Genomic DNA, 21,222 nt, shown 5'->3' on the forward strand with positions numbered 1-21,222 from the left:
TCAAAACCAAATTTTAACTTCTCTATCACATAGAATACCAATATCAAATCTAAATTCAAAATGAAAAAAAAAATCTTTCCAGCAAAGAAGTTCAAACTTTTTAAACCAAATAAATTAAGACAAGATTTGCCTACCCTGTTAAGCAGCAAACAATGTCCCAAAAAGGGTTTCCGATTTGATACAGTGCTATCTCTCCCTGCCTGCCTCTGACTGACTCTACCTGCCTCCCTGCACTTCTTCGTAAGCAGAAGGAACCAGTGTTGATATCTATGTAGGTGTATATGCCGATTCTTTACAATCAATCCTCTATTGTTAACATTCTACCAAGACTTCTTGGAATATCTGACAGCAGGCAGCAGGCAGGCATGATTCCTGCCAGAACACCTTAAGTTTGCTTTACAAAATCTGCTCAATATTCATCTAAGTTTCTCTGATTGAAGAACTGTTACTTATATTTAAACTGTAAGAAAATCTAAAATTTTTAATATTCATATTTTAGGACCTTCAAACTAATGACTTGTTTGGAAAGTTCAGAATATGAGAATAAAGGTCTGTGAATTGAAGGTAACTAAATATACTGTGAAATCACAAATTTTTGTGGGGGTTTAATTTTTGTTGTTTTCGAGGTATGAATTAAGAGACCCACAAATTTATGTCCTCCATGAAATGTAAAATTTCAAATACAAAACGTACAACTCAACACTTCTTCATCCATGAAATGAAATCTCCACAAATTAATATTTTTTCCTCAAACCATGAAAATATGACCCCACAAAAATATGACATTTTACAGTATTTCAGTTGGTAACTTATAAATGACACATCGATAAAAGATGAAAAAAAACAAGCACCAATGAATTATGAAGATCTGGAAAGAAGTTGAAATTTCTTCGAAGTGTTAAACATCTGAGCTCAATACTGAATTAAGAAAAAAAATAATGATCGAATGAACCGAGTGAGCTAAAAAAAGATTTTTCAGATATAAAAATGAAAATGGCACTCATTAACCCATATCGAAAATGAATACAAAAATAATACAAGAAAAAAATACTAAAATAATACAAAAAAAGTATATTTTTAATGACCAAATTTGGAACCCTCTAAATCTTGGTTCCAATTTAGGTCAAAAATAATAGACTTTTTAAAAGCCAAACACAGAAAAATATATTTTTAATATACTTTATTTTTTCGAAATAATACAGAAATGATACACATGACCTGTAAAAACGTATTGTTTTTGTACTTTTGTATTATTTCTCTATTTTCCTCTCCAAAGTATAAAAATAATACAGTCCATAGAAAAGTATAGAAAAAATACAGAATGTATTAATTTTGTATTAGCATATATTATTTTTGTATTTTTTCACCTTTAAGAATTAAAATACAAAAAAAATATAGAATATATTAATTTTGTATCACATATATTATTTTTGTATTTTTTCATCTGGAACAATTAAAAATACAAAAAAGATATAAAATATGAAAATAATACAGTACACGAAAAAGTATGAAAAAAATATAGAATGTATTAATTTTGTATTAATATGTATTGTTTTTGTATTTTTATCAGCATGAAGGATTGTATTTCAAATATATCAAAAAAGTACAAGAATGATAGACAAAAAAATACATTTAAATGCTTAAAATAATACAAAACAGAGTTTTAAAAACTACTAAAATGATCATGGGCAAAAATTGTTATTTGAAGAAAAGGGGTTGGAGATTGAGGTTCTTAATAGCATCTACTGATTGTTATTCAAAAATCTTTTATTTATTTGAAATATTTGTTAAATAACAATTTTAGTAACTCAGTCAGATTACCTTAAATGTACAAATAGCTAATTAAAAAGTAATTAATGTGGCTAGGCTACTGATTCAGCTACCAATTGTAGTCTTGATCTTTCTTTTTACATATAATCTGCTCTTCAATAGTCTTGATATTTTTCACAAGTTTAACTAATCCTGTTTTCTTTGTACTTTTACCAAATGTTTCGATCTCTCTGCTTTGCTGTTTCTTTTGTGTGGAAAAGGTAGAGGAGTGTTTACTTTGTTGCAGAAGTCCATCTTCAAATCACACAACCTGTCATCTCATCTGACTTCATCACTGTGAAATATAGAACAGAATGATAAAATAATAAAATTTAATGAACCATTACCTCAACAAAACACACATTTTAACATTCAAAATAATTCTATATAGATTTTGTTTAGTTCACACACCTGCAATACTTTCTTGAGAGGGATCTTCTTCCTCCATGACTTGTCAGCTTTTCTTCAATGTTCGGCTGACTGAAATTAACAATAATTATAAATTGAAATTCCAAAAGATCCAGCGGAGTTCACCAAATTCCATACAATTGTACCATTGAAATTACTTTTCTTTAATCTGGGGTTTCTTAGGGGACAACCGTTTGATTTGACAATCTGGAGAAGAAAGGGGGGGGGGGCTGATTTATAAAATATTTTTAAAAAAATATTTGTAATAAACAATTAATATGTCCTTGAAAATGTTGAAAGAGTAAACAAAATGTGTGCCCCAATGTTATTTAAATAAACTGCCCCCCCCCCCCGAACCCAACCTACCCCCCCCCCCCCGAAAAAATTTGAGTTTATACAAATTACAGAATAGTTTTTGAAGGGAAAATAAATAATTCGTCTCTGGTAAACTTGAAAAAATTGGAATGAATTAGAACTAGGAAGCCAAAGGCTTGAAAATTACCCCCATCTTCCACCCCTCCCTCCCCAATCAGAATGGGTAATACTAAAATACGCCTGCCGACGCCTGCCAGGGGAAAATACGCCTGCCGAGAAAATCTATACGCCTGCCGTGTTATTTATCGAGTTAATTTGTATTTTGTTAGATATATTACTTTTACAGACCATGTAGTTGATATTTTATCAAACCAAAATAATTTAAAAAGCACAGTTTGGAGTTTTAATTCGTTTTAAAGTTTGCATACTTCGTAGAGCACGCCTGCCGAGAAAATCTAAACGCCCGCGGTGTTATCTCTAAAATTTCTTATTATACAATATTTGATATATTACTTTTATAAAGTATTAGGTTAACATATGACCAAACATTAATTCAAAAAATGATTTTATTTATATTTGATTCAATAAGCGTTTGATACGAGAGTTTGCAATATTAAAGGAGATAACTCTTGCTTGACAATAGGAACTGCTGTGTATAGACCACGTATACCTAGTGTTTTTCTTTCTTTTTTTCCCTCTTTTTAATAAAAACTTAAGGTATTTGATTTTATATTCGTTTACAGAATTACGAAGGCTCAAGAGCACATGTGGACATGTCAGTAAAAACTATGCGTTTTAAGGGTAGTCGTTTTGAATCAGAATCTGAAATATTCAAGGCAATGTTGTCCTTTTTTAACATCAATGTATAATTATTATTTCAGGTTATATGCAACAAAGTTATATTTAAATAAATACAAAATGTTACAGGTAAGAAAAAAGGTAATAATTTAGGCTATTCCTATACAACCATCTATATGTCTAGCAGAGAAGGAAATAGACGAAATGAATAAGAAAAACAACATGTACATGTATGTATTTGACATGTGTACATGTATACGAAATATCTTTAACGATAAAAGGTTCAATTCTTGGTATAAAACATGAAAAAAAAATGTTTCAAATAGCAAAATCAACATTATAATTCTCAAAAGGACATATCAGTTAACTTTAAAAAAAAATATCCACAAATCGGCTATCGTTAACTTTTTACAACAATTTCAACATACCATTGATTTTAAGGAATGTTACGGAAGTTAATGCTTGAACAAGTCATTATTTTTTAAATAAAGCTGATTTTGACCAATTTTGTTTTCTGATGTTCAGTGTAGAACGCTAAATTTGATTAATGAAGTCTCGCATGAATCCGTTAAGTTAAAATTCGTGAAAAATATCGTTACGGAAGTTAATCGTTACGAAGATAATTTCCAGCAAAAAGAAGTTAAAAATCTCGACAATATTTTAAAAATAACGTTTGTTTTAAGATGTTAATCGAAAGTATGAAGCATTTCGCTTCCAAAATAATAATAAAAAATTATACCTTAAAATAAAATCCTGAATTACGGTTACGGAAGTTAAATTTTTAAAGAGACAACTGTTTTTGTCTAATTCATTTTGTTTTATCGAAAATTTAATGGTCTAAAGTAGATTGCAAGATGTTGAAAATAATCGATTTTATTCATTTATTTTAATCAGGAAAAAAAATTATCCCTCGAAAGTTCCAAATATTCCCGCTATATACATGATGAAAAATGGCAAAAGACTAAGTACACAAATGTTACAGTATCTTTGTTATAGTATATGAAGATTGTTAAATTTGTCTGAAATGATATGGATGTCTGAATTTATGTTTACTGTGTATACACAGACTGCAAATCTCATTGAAACTAAATTATCGATCTTCATGTATACAAGTGCGTAATATTATGTGGTATTACATAATTAGGTACATGACAAACTGTGAAGTTTTGCACGTGCGCTATACACTCTCCATGATGGAATAATGAATCACAAAATCAGAATTAGTAAAATTTTACATATTAAGTTAAATAAACGAATTTCAAGAAAAATGGATGGATTTAATACACTTGCATGTTTTGAAAAGATCGCCGATTTACATCCGAATGCTGCATTACACACACACACACACGAACGATGATACGCCTCTGTAAATAATTAATTGTGGTTTTTCTTCTTCTTCTTCAGATTAGTATTGTAGAGATTGTTGTAATGGTTACACAATCTGTATCGTGAATGAACTTTAATTACACTATTATAATATCTTCATAAATGGTTTCCGAAATCTTCCTTGTTTATGATTCGTTTCTTTTTTTTGGGGGGGGGGGGGGGGGGGTGAAGACAGAAACGTGAAAAGAAATTCAACATGTATTTACAATGTCACATCATGATCTCATAACTAGATGTTTAGACTAATTTGAATCAACCAAAGTTTAACAGAAAACTATATTGTAGGACTGTGATGTGAAAACTTTAAGTCTAATTAATGCATGGTATTCTATAAATATCGAATATATTCTTTGTGAGTGTGTGGTACAATACAGTTTACTATTTTTTTCACACATACATGTATGAATAAAATAATTATTAAACGAATCAAACATATATCTTATTTTTTCCATTTTCATTATTTATCAAATGTTAAGACTTCTGGCCTACTATTAAGCCTTTCTTAACAAATAAAGGCAGCTGTGCGCAGAAAGATACAGTATTGTTAGAAAATGATGTTTTAGAAACTGACCAATCCAAAATAACTGAAATTTTTAATGATTTCTTTGTTAATGTGGCCAAAAACATAGGAAATTCAAATATAAGCATTGATGATAATCACCCAAGTGTTAAGGCAATTAGGGACAACTTACCCCAACTCTGTGATCAATCTTTTCAATTTAAATCTATAGATGAGGAATTTATATGTAAACAAATTAGTAAGATCAATGTCAGAAAAGCTACAGGCATAGACGGGATTTCCCCAAAGATACTGCATTACGCGAAGCCTGTTATTACCAGACCCTTGACCAAACTTGTAAATATGTCGTTGTCATCCTCAGTTTTTCCAGATTCTCTAAAGATAGCCCAGGTAGTCCCTATTCACAAGAAGAACAGTGTACTAGATAAGGGAAACTACAGACCAGTTAGCGTCCTCCCAGCTTTATCTAAGATCTTTGAAAATGCAATCAACACTCAGATATCAAATTATTTTGAGAAAATTTTTAACCCTTATTTAGCAGCATTTAGATCAGGGTATGGTTGCCAATCTACCCTATTAAGAATCACTGAGGATTGGAAGAGAGCTTTAGATGAAAATAAATATGTTGCTGCTATTTTAATGGACTTATCCAAGGCGTTTGATTGTCTCCCTCATGATCTTGTCCTGCTCAAACTAAAATCTTATGGTCTCTCCCCACCTGCGGTGGATCTGATAAAGAACTATTTATCTTGCAGAAGACAATGTGTCAAAATTAGTCAAAATATAAGCACCTTACTGGATATCTTTAAAGGTGTACCTCAAGGATCAATTCTTGGACCAGTTATTTTTAATATTTTTATTAATGACATTTTCTATTTTGTAAAAAATTCAGACTTGTACAACTATGCAGATGACAACACCTTATCCAAATCAGATCCTATCTTAAAAAATGTTATTACTACACTTGAAAAGGAAAGGGGTACTCTCATCGACTGGTTTTCAGTTAATAAAATGCAGGCAAACCCCGAAAAATTTCAAGCAATAGCTCTGGGGAAAAAGATGCATGATAAAAACATTACTTTAAACTTAAATGGTACAACTCTTGCCTGTGAGGAAGAAGTGAAACTGCTTGGTGTTACTTTTGATTTTAACTTAAACTTCAATTCTCATATATCAGATATTTGTAAGAAAGCAGCTCGACAATTAAATGTGTTAAAACGTGTCGGGAAACATCTCTGTAAACTGGGTAAACTTACCATCTATCATTCCTTTATAATGTCCAACTTTAGTTATTGCCCTCTGGTGTGGCATTTTAGTAGTGAACAGAATTGTAAAAAAATAGAAAAAATTCAAGAGCGAGCACTAAGATTTATATATAATGACTATACAAGCAGTTATGACCAGCTACTACTAAAATCAAACCTCCCTTCACTGAAAATCAGGCGTATGAGAGCCATGGCCCTCGAAGTCTTCAAAATTGTAAATAAGCAAAGCCCATTGTTCCTGCAAGATTTAGTTCAACAGAGAAATTCCACATACAATTTTAGGTACCAAAAGACTCTGGAACTACCTAGGCCAAGAACTACTAAGTATGGAAAACAGTCTTTCAGCTATGCGGCTGCTACGTTGTGGAACTCTTTACCAAACCATGCTAGGGAACTTTCCACCCTCAACCAGTTTAGAACATTCATTGACACATGGAGGGGGGAAAAATGCAAGTGTAGTTCCTGCAGAAACCACAGCGTGGGGGCAGCATAGCTGATGAGACAATATTTATTTATTTATTTTAGAGTCACAGTCTTTTATTTTTGCAGTTTTTCATTTATTTTTGAAGTCTTTCATTTGCTTTACTGATACCACCTCAATTTATTTTATTGTGTTTTTCTAAGTTTCTTTTATACACATGTATCTATATATTAAACTTTGTTATTTACTTAAATTTTCAAAAATAAGGACCCTGGGGGCTGAAACTTTTGGAGTAACATCCTATGAAGGCAAAGGTGTAAGCTCTCCAGGATCCTAGTTTCTTTTATTTTTGTTTTTGATATCTGCTTTTTCCTAACCTCACAACAATACATATCCTGTCTATGTAGGTAGGGACTGACCCAATCACTAGACAGGATGTGTGTTGGTGAGGAACTTCAATTATTTTATTTTATTTTTTTTTTTTATTTTTTTATTTTTTTTTTTTTTTTTTGGTTAACACTGGTTAAGCTGTATCTGCTTGAATTTTTAAGTTTCTAAGCCATCAAATTTATTTTTCTATTATTAATACAATTAGTGCTTTTTAAACTGATCCCATGTGTTTAATGTAGTGCTTTATCTAATTTGTTATTATGATGATGCTTATTTTTTTTATTTTTGTTCTTAATGCAATCATTTTGCTCTTCAGTTTTCTGTTCTTTTTTCCTAATTCTTAAATTTGTTTTATCTGCCATGCGTGTGTATATATGTACATGTGTTTTTTGCATGTTAATTTATGTTGTAAATGTTTTCTCTGTGATATTTTTAGCTGTGATAGTCGGTTTAAGAGCTCTACAGAGCTCATGTTCATTGTTAAACTTTGTAAAAAATGCCGACTTTAAATAAAATTTACTTACTTACTTACTTACTTACTAACTTTATGCGTAATAATATAATCTATAAAAGTAAACACCATGAACATTGCAGGCATATAGTTTTTCTCGGCAGGTGTGCACATGTAAGTAAATTTCAAAATTACATAAAATCATATATTTAACTTAAAAAAAATCATTTGTTTTACATACATCAACTACATCGTATATAAAAGTAATTCTTAGTCTTCTAAGACGAACGGAAAATATTATTCATATATAAGTATTGTGAAGTAAGAGTTATCTCCTTTAATACTACTGCAAACTCTTGTGTAGATTTTATTAAATCAAATATTTCTTTCTTTCTTTTGTTTTTAGTTAAATGTCAACCAAATACTTTATTAAAGTAATACATTATATAAAATAGTACGTAATTAGAGAAACAACAGCGCGGGCGTTTAGATTTTCTCGGCAGGCGTGCTCTACGGTGTATGCATACTAAGAATACGAATAAAAAAACTCCAAATTATTCTTTTAAAATTATTTTTGTTTGGTAAAACATCAAGTAAATGGTCTATTAAAGTAATATATCTAATAAAATATAAATTTCGTCAATAAATAACACGGCAGGCGTATAGATTTTCTCGGCAGGCGTATTTTCCCCTGGCAGGCGTCGACAGGCGTATTTTAGTATGACCGATCAGAATTTATCACAAAAACCCTTGTTCCCCACATGGCCAATAACCGTACTATTTTATCTTTCTACAATACTACAAAATGGGTAAAAAAGTCAGTCTTTGTTCCTCTATCTTTGTACTAAGTTATTATTTAAAAAACTGAAACTTTAATGTGCTAAAATATACATAATCTTACCGCAACTGTCGTTGTTTACACCAGAAAAGTCCGGATATGATGCCTTAAAAACGTCAGTCTCCTTATGTATTTGCTTTCCTTGGTTCATATATATGATCCTGTGTACCATGATTATGCTGAACTTCTGTTTTTCGATCCATTTTACTAGCGAGCAAATGAGAGTTTATTCAAAATCACCTCCAGCTTTCTCAACACGTCCCGGGAAGAATTTTCAAAATGGAGTGGGTGAAATATTGTTGACCAATCAGAGGACAGCACGGAAGAGTTTTAAAATCTGACCAATCATATTGTGTCATATATACGAAAATTACCGATGTTGAGATCGGAACAGTTAGAGAAAACATATTTACATGGTTTTAAATATCTTGAATCAATTGAACAAACCTAAAATTATGTTAGAAAAAACGATGTTCAATTTAATCATCAGAATCATTTTTTATTCCTTACGGAATTTACCGATTACGAAACATCGTTATTTCCGGTCATCATTTCCGCTGAGAGCAGCCATTTTTATATTCAAGTTGACCTGTGAAGTAGACCATAAAGTTCAAATATAATGATCAAAACGAGCGGGAGATACATAATATATAGCCTTTTTGACGGACAACTTAACTCATACATACGGTACCAGAGATTGAAATAATGTTTAACAACTATTCTTTACACCAATTTCACAACATTTTCTATATTATTTTATGAAATTCTTTCGTAATAATTTCTTTTTTTAAAAGCGGATAATTAAATAGTTCTATTCCATGTAATTGTAATACGTAATGAATTAAATATAATGTATACTAAATTGAGTTGTATAGTCAAGAAAACATCGTAGGTACTGTAATTAGTGGAACTCTCCATGTTGTTTGTTTTTGTTTTGGTTGGGATGTGTTTTCACGGGTAAATCATGTTATTTCTTTGAGTAGTATAACATGTACTCGTCTATTGTTAGCCTGCAGGTGGCCACCTGTGCTGTTGGCGATAGTTGTAAACACTCGGTTGTAAACACGCTGTAAATTTTTCAACACAAAAAGAAAGTCTGAAACTCTGAAACTTCAAAATTTACCGCGTGTTTACAAGTATCATGTACAGCACAGGTGTCCCCTCAGACGTATCTATCTCTTTCCAAATGACAATTTCACACCTAGTAAAGACATGTTTTAAAAATGAAATTGTTTAGTTAACAAATTTAAACTACTGAAGTTTTCTGTTCTAAATAGCAATTAAAAATGTAAATAGTATAAAAGCAACCTTTATAAATACATGTATTAATTCCAACAGACTTATTGCAAGGACATTCTGTAAATTTTCCTAAGTTCAAAGAAATACAAATTTCAGTAAAAGAAAACACTAAGTCCAAAATAAATATAAAAAAAATACATACTGACTGTATAGTATTTTTTGAAAAATTATTAAGTCCAAATTTAATACAAAAATAATACAAACTAACTGTATGTAATTTTCTGTAAAATTACTAAGTTCAATTTTAATACAAAAATAATACAGATTAACTGTATGTAATTTTCTGTAAAATTACTAAGTTCAATTTTAATACAGAAAAAATACACTTGAAAAAAACTAAGTCCACAAAAATACAAAAATGATGTACTGAAAATAATCTAAGTCCCAAAAAATACAAAAATAATACCCTGTAAAAAATCAAAGTCAGATTTTAATACAAAAATAATCTACCTATTTGTTGGTGATACAAAAATAATATATTTTTTCTGTATTAATTTTAAACAATACGAAAATGATTGTATTAAAAATATATTAAAAATATACTTTAATGTATTATTTTTTGATATGGGAAGTTAGCAATTTTACACTACCTTTAATATTACTCAAAATGAACAATCCATCCAATACCATGTACTTCATGGAACATCTGAAATAGTTAGTCAGACCACTTCAAACATTTTGTTAGGAATTCTCTGTAATACTTCTGTCACCTGAGTGGGGCTAAAAAAAGGGGGAGTGTCCCTCCTACCAAGTAAAGAGAGATACAAATAGGTCCAGCTGGGTTGATCCTTTAATTAGCCCACATTTTTTTTTTACCCACCCTATTTATTAACTGTTATTTGATTAGTGGTTTATACAGAGGACTGAGATGTTCTTCTACAAAGGTAATGCAATGAGGTGTTAAATAACATAGCAGGTACATTCTAACCACAGTCAGCTCTCTTGTTCACACCCATTAGATTTTTACTGACAAAGTGTGGGACCATAACCAAATTTATATCCTCCCCTGAATGGACATACCTTACTCCCCACTGATGCTCAACCAGGTGAGAAACATTGTCACATACAGGTGTCAACAGATCAAAGAATATAAATCAATTTCACACCAGACTTCCACTATTATAAACAAATTTTCCTTAATGATGAAACATTCCTTAATCTCTTTAATCCAGATATTTTACCTCTGAATATCGAAGACAACCTGTAATGTATTGATCCAACTGTCCCGTTGAATTACATACAACCCAAATTAGTGCAAGAATATTCCAGCTGATCCAAAAAAAATCAGCTGACAGTGATACATGTACCTTCCTATATGACCTGATCGATATCAATATTTACCTGTATTGAACCCTGAAACCTCTCAATAGGTGTGAGGTGTTTACATGACATTAATCATCTGTCCACACTGAATGATTGATCAAATTAAAACATTGATAAAGATCAAAATACAGTGACCTCTTTTCTATTTATAGTAATACACAGATACATGCATGTCCTAGTTGGCCATTCGCATGGACTGACATCGTGATGTGACTTTCATTACAGAAGCTTACTAAAATCTATGTAAAACAATATGCAATTATAGTGTATCTTTAAATAGAAACAGAGAGTGAAATGTTATTTTTAGACATTTCATTTTATCTTAACATATAGATTTCACTCGGTCTGAAATCATGAATATTGTAATCATTAACTATGAGGTTACAATACAGAAGATATTGAACACCATGCCTTCAGCCTGAAACCATATATTGAGGCAAATTATTATTTACTTTGAGGTATTATACAAGTGCTTGAACCCCTGATGAACTTTGTTGCACCTTAATAACTGAAACTCGGTAAACTCAGTCAATTTCAGGGGATGGGTGTTTCCTCATCTAGATCAAACACAAAAGTTTCTATTGGGAAGGGTTATAGATATCCCCCTTAACAGTGAGTCACTCTCACCCTGGACAAGACCGAGACAGAATAGTGGGTGTTGTTTGATCGGGATTTCCGGGTGTTCAGTAAAAATTCTATCAGGCATTCTTACATAGAATTAATAGGACAATGAACTCTACAAAAAATTTATTTAAACACTCAAAAGCTCTTTAGACAATGGGTTTTAATTATTCATTTCCTGTGATACCTACTGCAGTGCTATTGTTCAATTTATTTTTTAAATTTAATGTTATAAAATCCTTTATTTCAATGCATTGTTGTGGTTACACAATCTGTAAATGCTGTTTATAAGGAAGATTATTTGATTAATGATCAAACAAATAATCAATGAATATATCCTTAACAAGCTAATGCTTTCAGGAAATTATGAACTTTAATTGTTTACTTATTCATTGTGTGTACAACTGTAACCCATGTATATGCAAGTTCCATATTTAGACATATATGCAATGCTACAAAGGTCCTTTAATTCTCATATGCCAATGTCTTTTGGGAGTTTGATATTATAATATTGTTTCAAATCTCACAAAAGCGGCCTTCATGAATAAAATGGGTAATTTTATTCTAAGATCCACACCTTTATCAGGAAATGAAGCCTGCATGAACACCTGATTAGAAATTATATGTTCTGTTTTCTACATTACTTGTCGGGGAAATCGGAACACTGAATCACCTATTATTAAATTTAAGATTCCTCTCAATAGAGTCTGCTTTATCAAAGCATCCAAAGGGTGATAACTCTAACTTCATGTGCTATAAACAAATCTATAACTGCATGCTTACCGACGTTTCACCCTGTTTCTCAAGTGAGGGGACCAAAACATAAAAGCCATGTCTGAAAACAGTTCACATGAAAACCTGGTAATTCACACAATTATCCACCAGTTACATTTCTTATACACATTCTTGATCTGAGAAAAATCCTTGAGAAGGTAAATTGCTGTCTATCCATCACAAGTCCATTTAATGAAATGAGTAAGGCTGTTGAAATTCATTATACACCTGGACCAGACTGACATTACAGATCCATCAGTGTCCTAAGGTATACACGAGGTACATCTTATCCCAGGTAGATCTCAGGTGAATCCACTATTTTCAGAAATTTTTTTTTATCACAAAAACCTTGAACCAATGAACATTTGCCTTTGTCCAACACATTGTCAATGCAAGACAATAATTTGCAATGTCTTTTGTGGACACGGTCATTAGAAAACTATTGAAAACTGTCAGATCGTCTAGTGAAAAAGATTCACAGAATAATCCCATCAAAATCTGGAGACAAGTTAAGGAACACCCTTTTATCCGTTCATCCACTGCATCATTTTCTCCCCAGATGATTATCCAGAATTATGACATAGACTGGGTAAGAGATGAGATCTGTTTTAGTCTCCACAGTTTGTAGATATATACCTATATCTCTCAGCATGTACTAGGTGTGTCAAGGTAGTACAGAGACAGTAATGAGCCTGACCTGAATGTTTAGTGGTTGTCTTGATTACTGGCAGGTGAACATGCAACCAGCAGATAAGCCATTATCACAAGCCTGTTGACATTTAGCCAACAACTATATGGGAGTTATTCCCCTTGAAACAGCATTCAATCAAGTTACTGTTATAATTGACATAATTTCTTTAATTTTTTGAATGTTCGTCTAAATTTCGAAAACAAAAACAAAACCCTTTGTAAACTTATTAAAAGATGGAGGAAATATTACATGACTTCTTTTTTTTTTTAACACAAGATGTACATAGTGCATCTATACAAAGCTCATTAGCAAAAGGGCTTTAATGTATTGATATAAACTATATTCTGGTGGGGTTTAGTTGATAAAAAAGCTGTTTGATGATCGATACTAATAATTATAAATTTTGTAATTTTTGCATGTTCTTTAATATAGATACTAATACAGGACACAACTACTCAAATTTTTTTTCAGTAAGATAATCAAAGAGTGGCCTCTAGCATCTAAAGGAAAATTTACTATTAAATAGCAAAATATTATACTCCGACTCTGAAAAAAAAAGTGGAGGGGGCCTGGGGCAGCAGCCCCCCCCCCCCCCCTTCTGTGAGCCTGCATGTACCATAACCTGAGTTTCTTGAACTCTTGGATATTTCAAAGATTTTTCTGATCTCATGGAATTTGAGATAACAAAGTTTGACTGCATGTTATATTTTTCATCGTGTTCCAATTAAATATTCCTCAGCTCTTACCATCCATCATTTCTCTATTCTTGATATAAGTTCTATTTGTGTGGCTATTAAAGTCGCACAGGGATTGAAAGTGTTAGCAGTACATGTATTTAAATTTAATTTTACTCAATTTTGGCAAAGAGAAATAAAGCTTCAACAATTATAATCAAAACTAAGACTTCAATGCAATAAATTTCAAATCATGAGGTAAATTGTAGTATTTGTCACACACGTTTGTTTATCTATAGCTTCAAGATAATAAAACATTGGAAAGCTAATTTTGCCGACTCCAAAGAAATATACAAAAATGGGTTTTGGATGACCAAGAGTTGCCTGACTCCTGTTAAATATCTACAGTGATATATATATGCCTTTGGGCTACTAAATGTAAAGGTGTTACAAGGTCAGTTAACCTTAAATAAAGATACCAACACTTACATATATTATTCAAAAGACAATGAGAAGGAGTCCCTATTTATAAGAAAATACTGTAGATCATCAAATTTTCACGACACCTTATTTTCGTGAGATAGATTATTTGGTATATATAAATGAGAAAAATTTCACGAATTCTGGGTATTTTTGTATATAACCTATACTAATGAAAATATACAAGAGAATGAAATTTTTGCGAGCAGACTGTCTGGCGTCATTACGCGAAAATAAAGTTCTTGCGAATAAAAAGTGATTTACAGTACACACAAACTTAAACTGCAGCTGTTGTACACAATATCAGCAAATATTTACAATATGTCCTTCATAGCATGCAAATGTTTAACCTCACATCATTTTACAATATGTACATTGCCTACCCTAATTCATACCCAGAATCCTCGTCTTCCAGTTTACTAGGGATTCTCTCCTCTGGTCTGCAAGATATAACTTGGTTGTCCTCAGTTTCCAATTGTTCCACCACTACAACATCATTGGACAGAGCTGGATATCTGACCGGTGAGCCCAATGGACTTAAGTCTGTGAGTTCAGACTCTGGCTCAGCAGCCTCTGAGTCAGCTTTTGCACCAAATCCGACCGAGTCCTGTAATTTTCTTGGGCGCCTTCTTCCACAAAAGCATCTCAAAATGAAACTAGGAAGCCAACCAAATCCCATATCTTCACAAAAAAATGTTCCTCCAAATCACAAAAATTTCCAAACAATCACTGCTAACAATTTTAATTGTGCAAGATGCTGTCCCTAATCAAAGATTTGCATTGATAAACACCTCTTCATCACTCTGCTCCAGTGACCTTAGTGATTGTGTTTCCAATGTTTAAGGCTTCAAGACAGTTTGTTGCATAACATTTCTCTAATGAATCTGCCTGCTAATTAAGCTTCCATTGAAATTTGCTCACATTTATCATCAACAGAAGCCAGCAAAAGACACCAGGGAATGATACAGAAGAATCAGTTTGGTGTTCCAGAATTCCATCTGCCCAGGAAGACAAGGCAAAACTTTTACCACCTGCTATTTGTTTCCATGAAAAAAGAAATGGCACAGAGATATTTCTTTTTTTTCAATAATGCAAAGAGGAGAGATATTAACATGACAGTTTTTTGTACAAATAACTGTTAAAACTTTGTTGAGTGCCAAATCTCCTGTCAAAGCTTTGAATGACTATCCATCATTTTAGGAATTGTCAATGTGTGGCTTATACTTTCTCCCAATGTAATTAACTCACTAGCTTCATTCCAAAGTGATATCTATTGTCTTAAAAACTTTTCTTCAAAGTCATCTCCTCAAAGAATCTGTAGCACTAAATACCCCCACAATTTAAAAGATACGACACAGAAAAAAATCCTCCAGCTTCCTATTAATGCTGCATCTGGCCAGTATCTTCTGCACAATCAGTATAATAGAAGGTCTTTTTTCAATTTCCAGAATATCTTCTTTAGTTCAAAAGGTACAAATGCCAACTGTCTTTCAGCATCCCTTCAGCTTTGGTACCATGAATAGATATATCCAATCTATAGTGTTTTTACTTTCCCTGTTAGAGCCAGCTTTACACCTGTCAAACCATGCTGGGAGGCTATCACGATTTCCAACACATGTACCTGGAAAATCCGATCAGGCCTCCAAGTCTGATGAAGGTAATCATCATCGACTATGGGGATTTGTCTTTGAGGTTCGTAACATTCAGGGAAATCAGAACTATTTATGTACTCGTATAGGTAAAACAATTATTGGTAAATTTGTACAATGAATTATGCATTGTCAATGTGCAAAAGTCATATTCGGAATACATGTTATCAGAATACATGTGTTGTGTGGTCAGTAAAGAAGTTTTTTTTATTGTGACAGAAAGAGGGATTGACTGTGGAGAAAGGGAGGGAACTCCTAAATGTTCCAGTCTTTTACTGATTGCAAGTTCACATAATGATCCTGAACATTGTTTTGAACAATAATCAAAATTTTATTTTTTTGAAAGACTGTAGCACGAATATTCTGAACCTTTACCACAATTTTCAATAAAGTGAAACTATCTCTCCATGCCCTTATAATAATTGAAAAATAGCGCATAAGAATTCATTTCTGTTTGCCACAAAATTGTCGATAATCTGCATTTTGCTGGGGGTTTTCATTGTATTTTCATGATTAATTGAACATCTTTTTTCATGGAAGATTAATATCACTTCCCTCCTTTGAACATGTTAAATTTACAGCTGTTCCAGTCATGCAAGTCCAAGCATTTATCAGATACTGGAAGACAGTCTGTTGGGCCAAGTTTGAAATACAATGGTTCCTAAGATAGTTGCACCCTGTTGTAACTATTGCATAACAAGTGATCACTGGCACCATCTTCAATGTGGGTTTGTCTGCATGCAATCTGACTTTTGTTAAACCCTGTAGCATTATGCAGGAAAAGGATTAACCAGGAAATCTGTAGTAAAATTTTTTTCTGTCCTGCCTTTAGTGTGAATGTTTCTTATGAACACAAAATATATTGCAATTAACCTACAATCACCCAAGCAATAGTCATCATTTGAACTGTATATAATTGCCAAAATATCATGGATTAAGTCATTAAAAAAATGTTCTTTTTAAACATGTTCAATGAAAAAAAAAATTTTGAATTTAAACAACTTGAAACAACGAGAGTATTTTGTTACTGAAATATTTTAATATGAACATAATGTAGTGAATTTATACTAAGTATATTTCAAATGTAATCCTTATACATCTAAATGATCCCAATAAAGTGTTCTCACTGAAAACCATCATTAAACAGCTATAAAACACTTGAACACAGACAGTAAATACCCAACCAACTGATAGAAGCGTCATAATATGTTGACATAACTGAATTATATAATCCAAAATATTGAAGGACTTGACAAATTTTCCAGCATGAATATACAGACAGTCCTTGGTAAAAGATTTGCTATCTGGGGCATTTTTCCTTGGGTCAAGTTTTTAACTGCTAACATTGTTAGATGTTTGTGATACATGTTAGATACCACGTAAGTACATGGTCATAATTTCTGAGAACAAGATAGGATCAGAATCTTATAAAACTACAACATTCACTTTGATCTGGGAATTTCAGACTGACCAGCCATTTCTCATCAAACCGGTGTACAAGTCTCCTTCAAGTCTGACCTCTTAATTAGGATGCCCAGGTTATACATACATCAAGACTGAAGTCCGTTTGATGTATTTTAATGGTGAACAGAAAAGTAATTTTGTTTATGTATAACAGTATTAAATGTATTTATTGACAGTTAATGGTCTATGTAGATCTGACCTAAAGATCATTTAATAATGTCTTATTCTTAAAGTTCATTCCTCTCATTTTGACCATTACGTTCAAAACAGCCAACAGAAAATTCTAATTCAGTGAGCAATATACATAAATTTTAGCTAACAAGTGTAAACAAGCCAACAAATACTGAACACAAATGAAGAATTCTACCCCCAAAGCAACACAATGGCCACGATATATTGATACACACATATCAATCATATTTTAACCCTATATGTATATACTGACAATAAATTGGTGTGAAATTTTACACTTCGAAACTTCATTGTTTAGGTTGATCGAGGCTTCCTTTGTTCCTGAACTTAACAAAACCAGTGTTAAAAGTCTGCATGAATATACAAAATTTCAAACAGACCTCCCTCTGTGTTCAAAAGATAATCACACACAGTGAAGAAATATTTTTTGAACAGGTTGTTAACTGAAAAAGTAAACAGGGTTTGTAGCAGCTTTTTAGATAACCTCTATGAAATATATTCTACAAAGACTCACTCCGTTTTGTTTCACATTATGAATACAATGTTATGCATATATCATGGTTTTAAAACAATTTTTGCCTTTGTGTGAATTCTTTTTGAATTACACTTACATCAATCTCCTCTTGAAATAAAAAAAAACCTATATGTATTTATAAGTAGGTTATCTCCTAACATTCTTTGAGGGTATAATCCGTTCATTTTCTTCCTGACATTGAACACTTTCAACTTCTGAATCATCATCATTTTTTTTTAAAGAATATATCCACAGTCACAAAAAGATAAAAATGAAGATATTCAAACCAGCGCAATAATTATTGCACATTGACTTTTCTTAATTAATGCTATATTCATTCTAAAAATTCAAAACTTCATGCTGAACCTATTTTTAATTCTGACTATCTCAACTGATGTATTAAATACTTCAGATCTTTACATTAACATATTTATGTGGAAGTAATTAACATGCTTATGTGCATACATCTGTGTCTTTACTTCAAGCCACATGACACATCTGAAATCAACCTGTGTCAGCCAGACCTAACACACCTAACATCCTTCACCTTTATATTTAATCCTTAATTATAATTTTAAAAATCTTCCTTAATTTAACTTACCCAGTAATGCAGATATACATGATTCCTGGTTTCTGTTGGCACCCTGGGATCAGATTATCCTATCCATTGGAATTGGGAAGCAATTTCTCCAACGTTAACTGACAATGCATCACATGGTCTTCACTAGAAATATTGATTTAGTTGACACAAGTAAAATATAATTCGTACTGAATCAATCTGCTGTGTGCAAATCAATTCCTGGCCTTAGATCATACATCCCTGATTGTTTCTCTTCGATTCAAGTTCAAGTTGTCCTGTAAATTGTAGAAGATCATAAAATCTTACAGAAACTTGACTCAAGTTTTTTTTTTTACAGAGCTTATTCTAACACAGGTTGGTAAAAATAAGCTTCCAAACTAGAATAAATTAGCAAATAGTTATTTGGATAGGCAGATAAGGGGGAAAGCTAAACTTCTCTCCATCAAAAACCACTCACATTCAATCAATTCCAATAAATCAACAAATGCAGCCTCCCTACTCTGAAGAGTTCCTCTGTTACAGCAGTCTTACACAAGGGAGACAACTATGTAATCTGATCTGCCCCGAGGGCCCAGAATAAACACACAGACTGGGTCAGTTAATCAAGTGGAGACTGCAGTATGTACAGAAAGCTTTCAAGCTGATCCTCTGGGGGAGAAAGTAACTTCAGCACATAAATAAATGAAAAGTCAAAACATCATTCATTAGGGAAAAAACGAGAATGACTTCACCAAGTATATCCTGAAAAATTAATTACTTCTGTTTCTAGCTTTGACAAGTTACCTCCCTTGATAAGATACTCCAGCAGCAGTCTTTCTAGATCCAAAGCAAATCTATTTCTAACACAAAAAAAGCAATACACAAGAGCATCACAGGATTATTTTTTGATAATGTTTTATCAGTTGAGCCACACAAGGGCTTTAGATAACTCAATCTTCATTGTTCTGTTTAGATAAATCACTACAACCATATCTACATGATCACATTGACCAAATGCAAATATGACCTTGGAGGTATTCCCAAATTAAGGGTGACATTATCAATAATTCCTCCTTTGTTTATCTCTCTATCTCTGTTAATCCATCTGTCTATCACTCTGTCTGGGTATATATTTTCTCTTCTATCTGGCTTGAGAGATGAAATCCAAATGGACACCAAATTGATTTCTTTTCCTTATTAACTTATTTATCCAGTCATCTTAAGTTTGTTTTTTTTTCCCTCTCAATTTATGAAACATCTGTCATCCCTGAAGTATCCAGTAGTCTGCCTTACACCTGCCCCATATTTCATGATTGTTTTGTCAAAAGGTAAACACTGCAGACATATGATCTTTACTCAGCTGAGAAATGCCACTACCACAATTATTAGCAATTACACTGCAACTCTAACAATCATTTACTGGTCATACAAAGATTCCTTTGTTCTCCAATTGTTACCTTCTAAACACATCCCTTTCTTAACTCCCTCAATACACAGCACACAAAAGGGTAAAAGTTTAACAATGATTAGAGCATATATACCACCCCCTTTTGTAAGGGACTTCAAAGGAGGGAGTGATAAATAAGAAATGGCTACAGCCTGTCTATTCTAGGAATCTGAGTCTAACATGTCTCTGTGATGGATGTCAATAAGTTTCTCCTCTCTTATCAGTCAAAGGTTCACAGGGGTCTTTGTTTATTGTCCTGACACCTGGAAATGGAATTTGATGCTGTCTGCTCACACATAGATTTCAGAAATTTCCCTCAAAAGTAAATCTGACCTCTCAATGTGTCACTTTCCTATGCACAAATTTACTGCTATGACCTTTCTTAAGTTTACGAAACTATATGCCCAATATAAACAAGACCTGAAAAAGAAACTCATATGTCACCTCTTGAACATCAACATTTCTTACAGAAGGGATGACCAGTTTATGAATTTGTGGAAGCTATCCTTCACGAGCATCTGTCACTTTCTTTAATTATTTCTCCAGAAAGTCTGCAAATTTCATGTCGACACATGTCAAAATCCTCAACACATCCAACTCTCCAGAACACATCAATTTTCCCTCCTCCAAATCAACTCGGACCAGTTTTTACTGTCTTGTTAACGACTCTGTCACAAGCTATCTAGCATCTCCCTGGGTTAGTTTAATGATTGTTCCAATAACAACATTTAATGACCAACACATAAAAGTGGAGACTCTGGCAATTATGCAGCTATACTCTGTCCAGTCAAATAACAGCTGGTTAAAGGTCATTTTGAACTTTGAACTCGTGGAGACAGCTTATATGCATCACTTTCAACATAGCATGCATAGTCTTCTTTCATACTAACTTACGCAGTATCTTGTTTTAGAAATCTTTTAACCCATCAATTCA

General features: G+C 32.3%; 1 protein-coding gene across 5 annotated transcripts in view; it reads right to left on the reverse strand.

Annotated features, from left to right (window-relative positions):
• LOC133187566 (IQ motif and SEC7 domain-containing protein 2-like) overlaps window positions 1-21,222 on the reverse strand; it is a 76,143-nt gene that overhangs the window by 44,657 nt on the left and 10,264 nt on the right. The window contains exon 1 of one of the 5 annotated variants that reach the window (XM_061322975.1): window positions 18,884-19,015. The exons of 2 other annotated variants lie outside the window; for them this stretch is intronic. In XM_061322975.1, coding sequence (XP_061178959.1) covers window positions 18,884-18,903 — 20 coding nt within the window. In that variant the 5' untranslated portion in view covers window positions 18,904-19,015. Of the gene's footprint in view, window positions 1-134; window positions 228-12,627; window positions 12,693-18,883; window positions 19,016-21,222 lie in introns of those variants that run through there. 2 more of the 5 variants (XM_061322972.1, XM_061322978.1) reach the window with 2 other exon arrangements.

This window comes from Saccostrea echinata, unplaced genomic scaffold (assembly GCF_033153115.1).
Source record: "Saccostrea echinata isolate AGI-Se365-2 ecotype Australia unplaced genomic scaffold, CSIRO_AGI_Sech_v1 ptg000015l, whole genome shotgun sequence".
NCBI classification, from domain to species: Eukaryota; Metazoa; Mollusca; class Bivalvia; order Ostreida; family Ostreidae; genus Saccostrea; species Saccostrea echinata.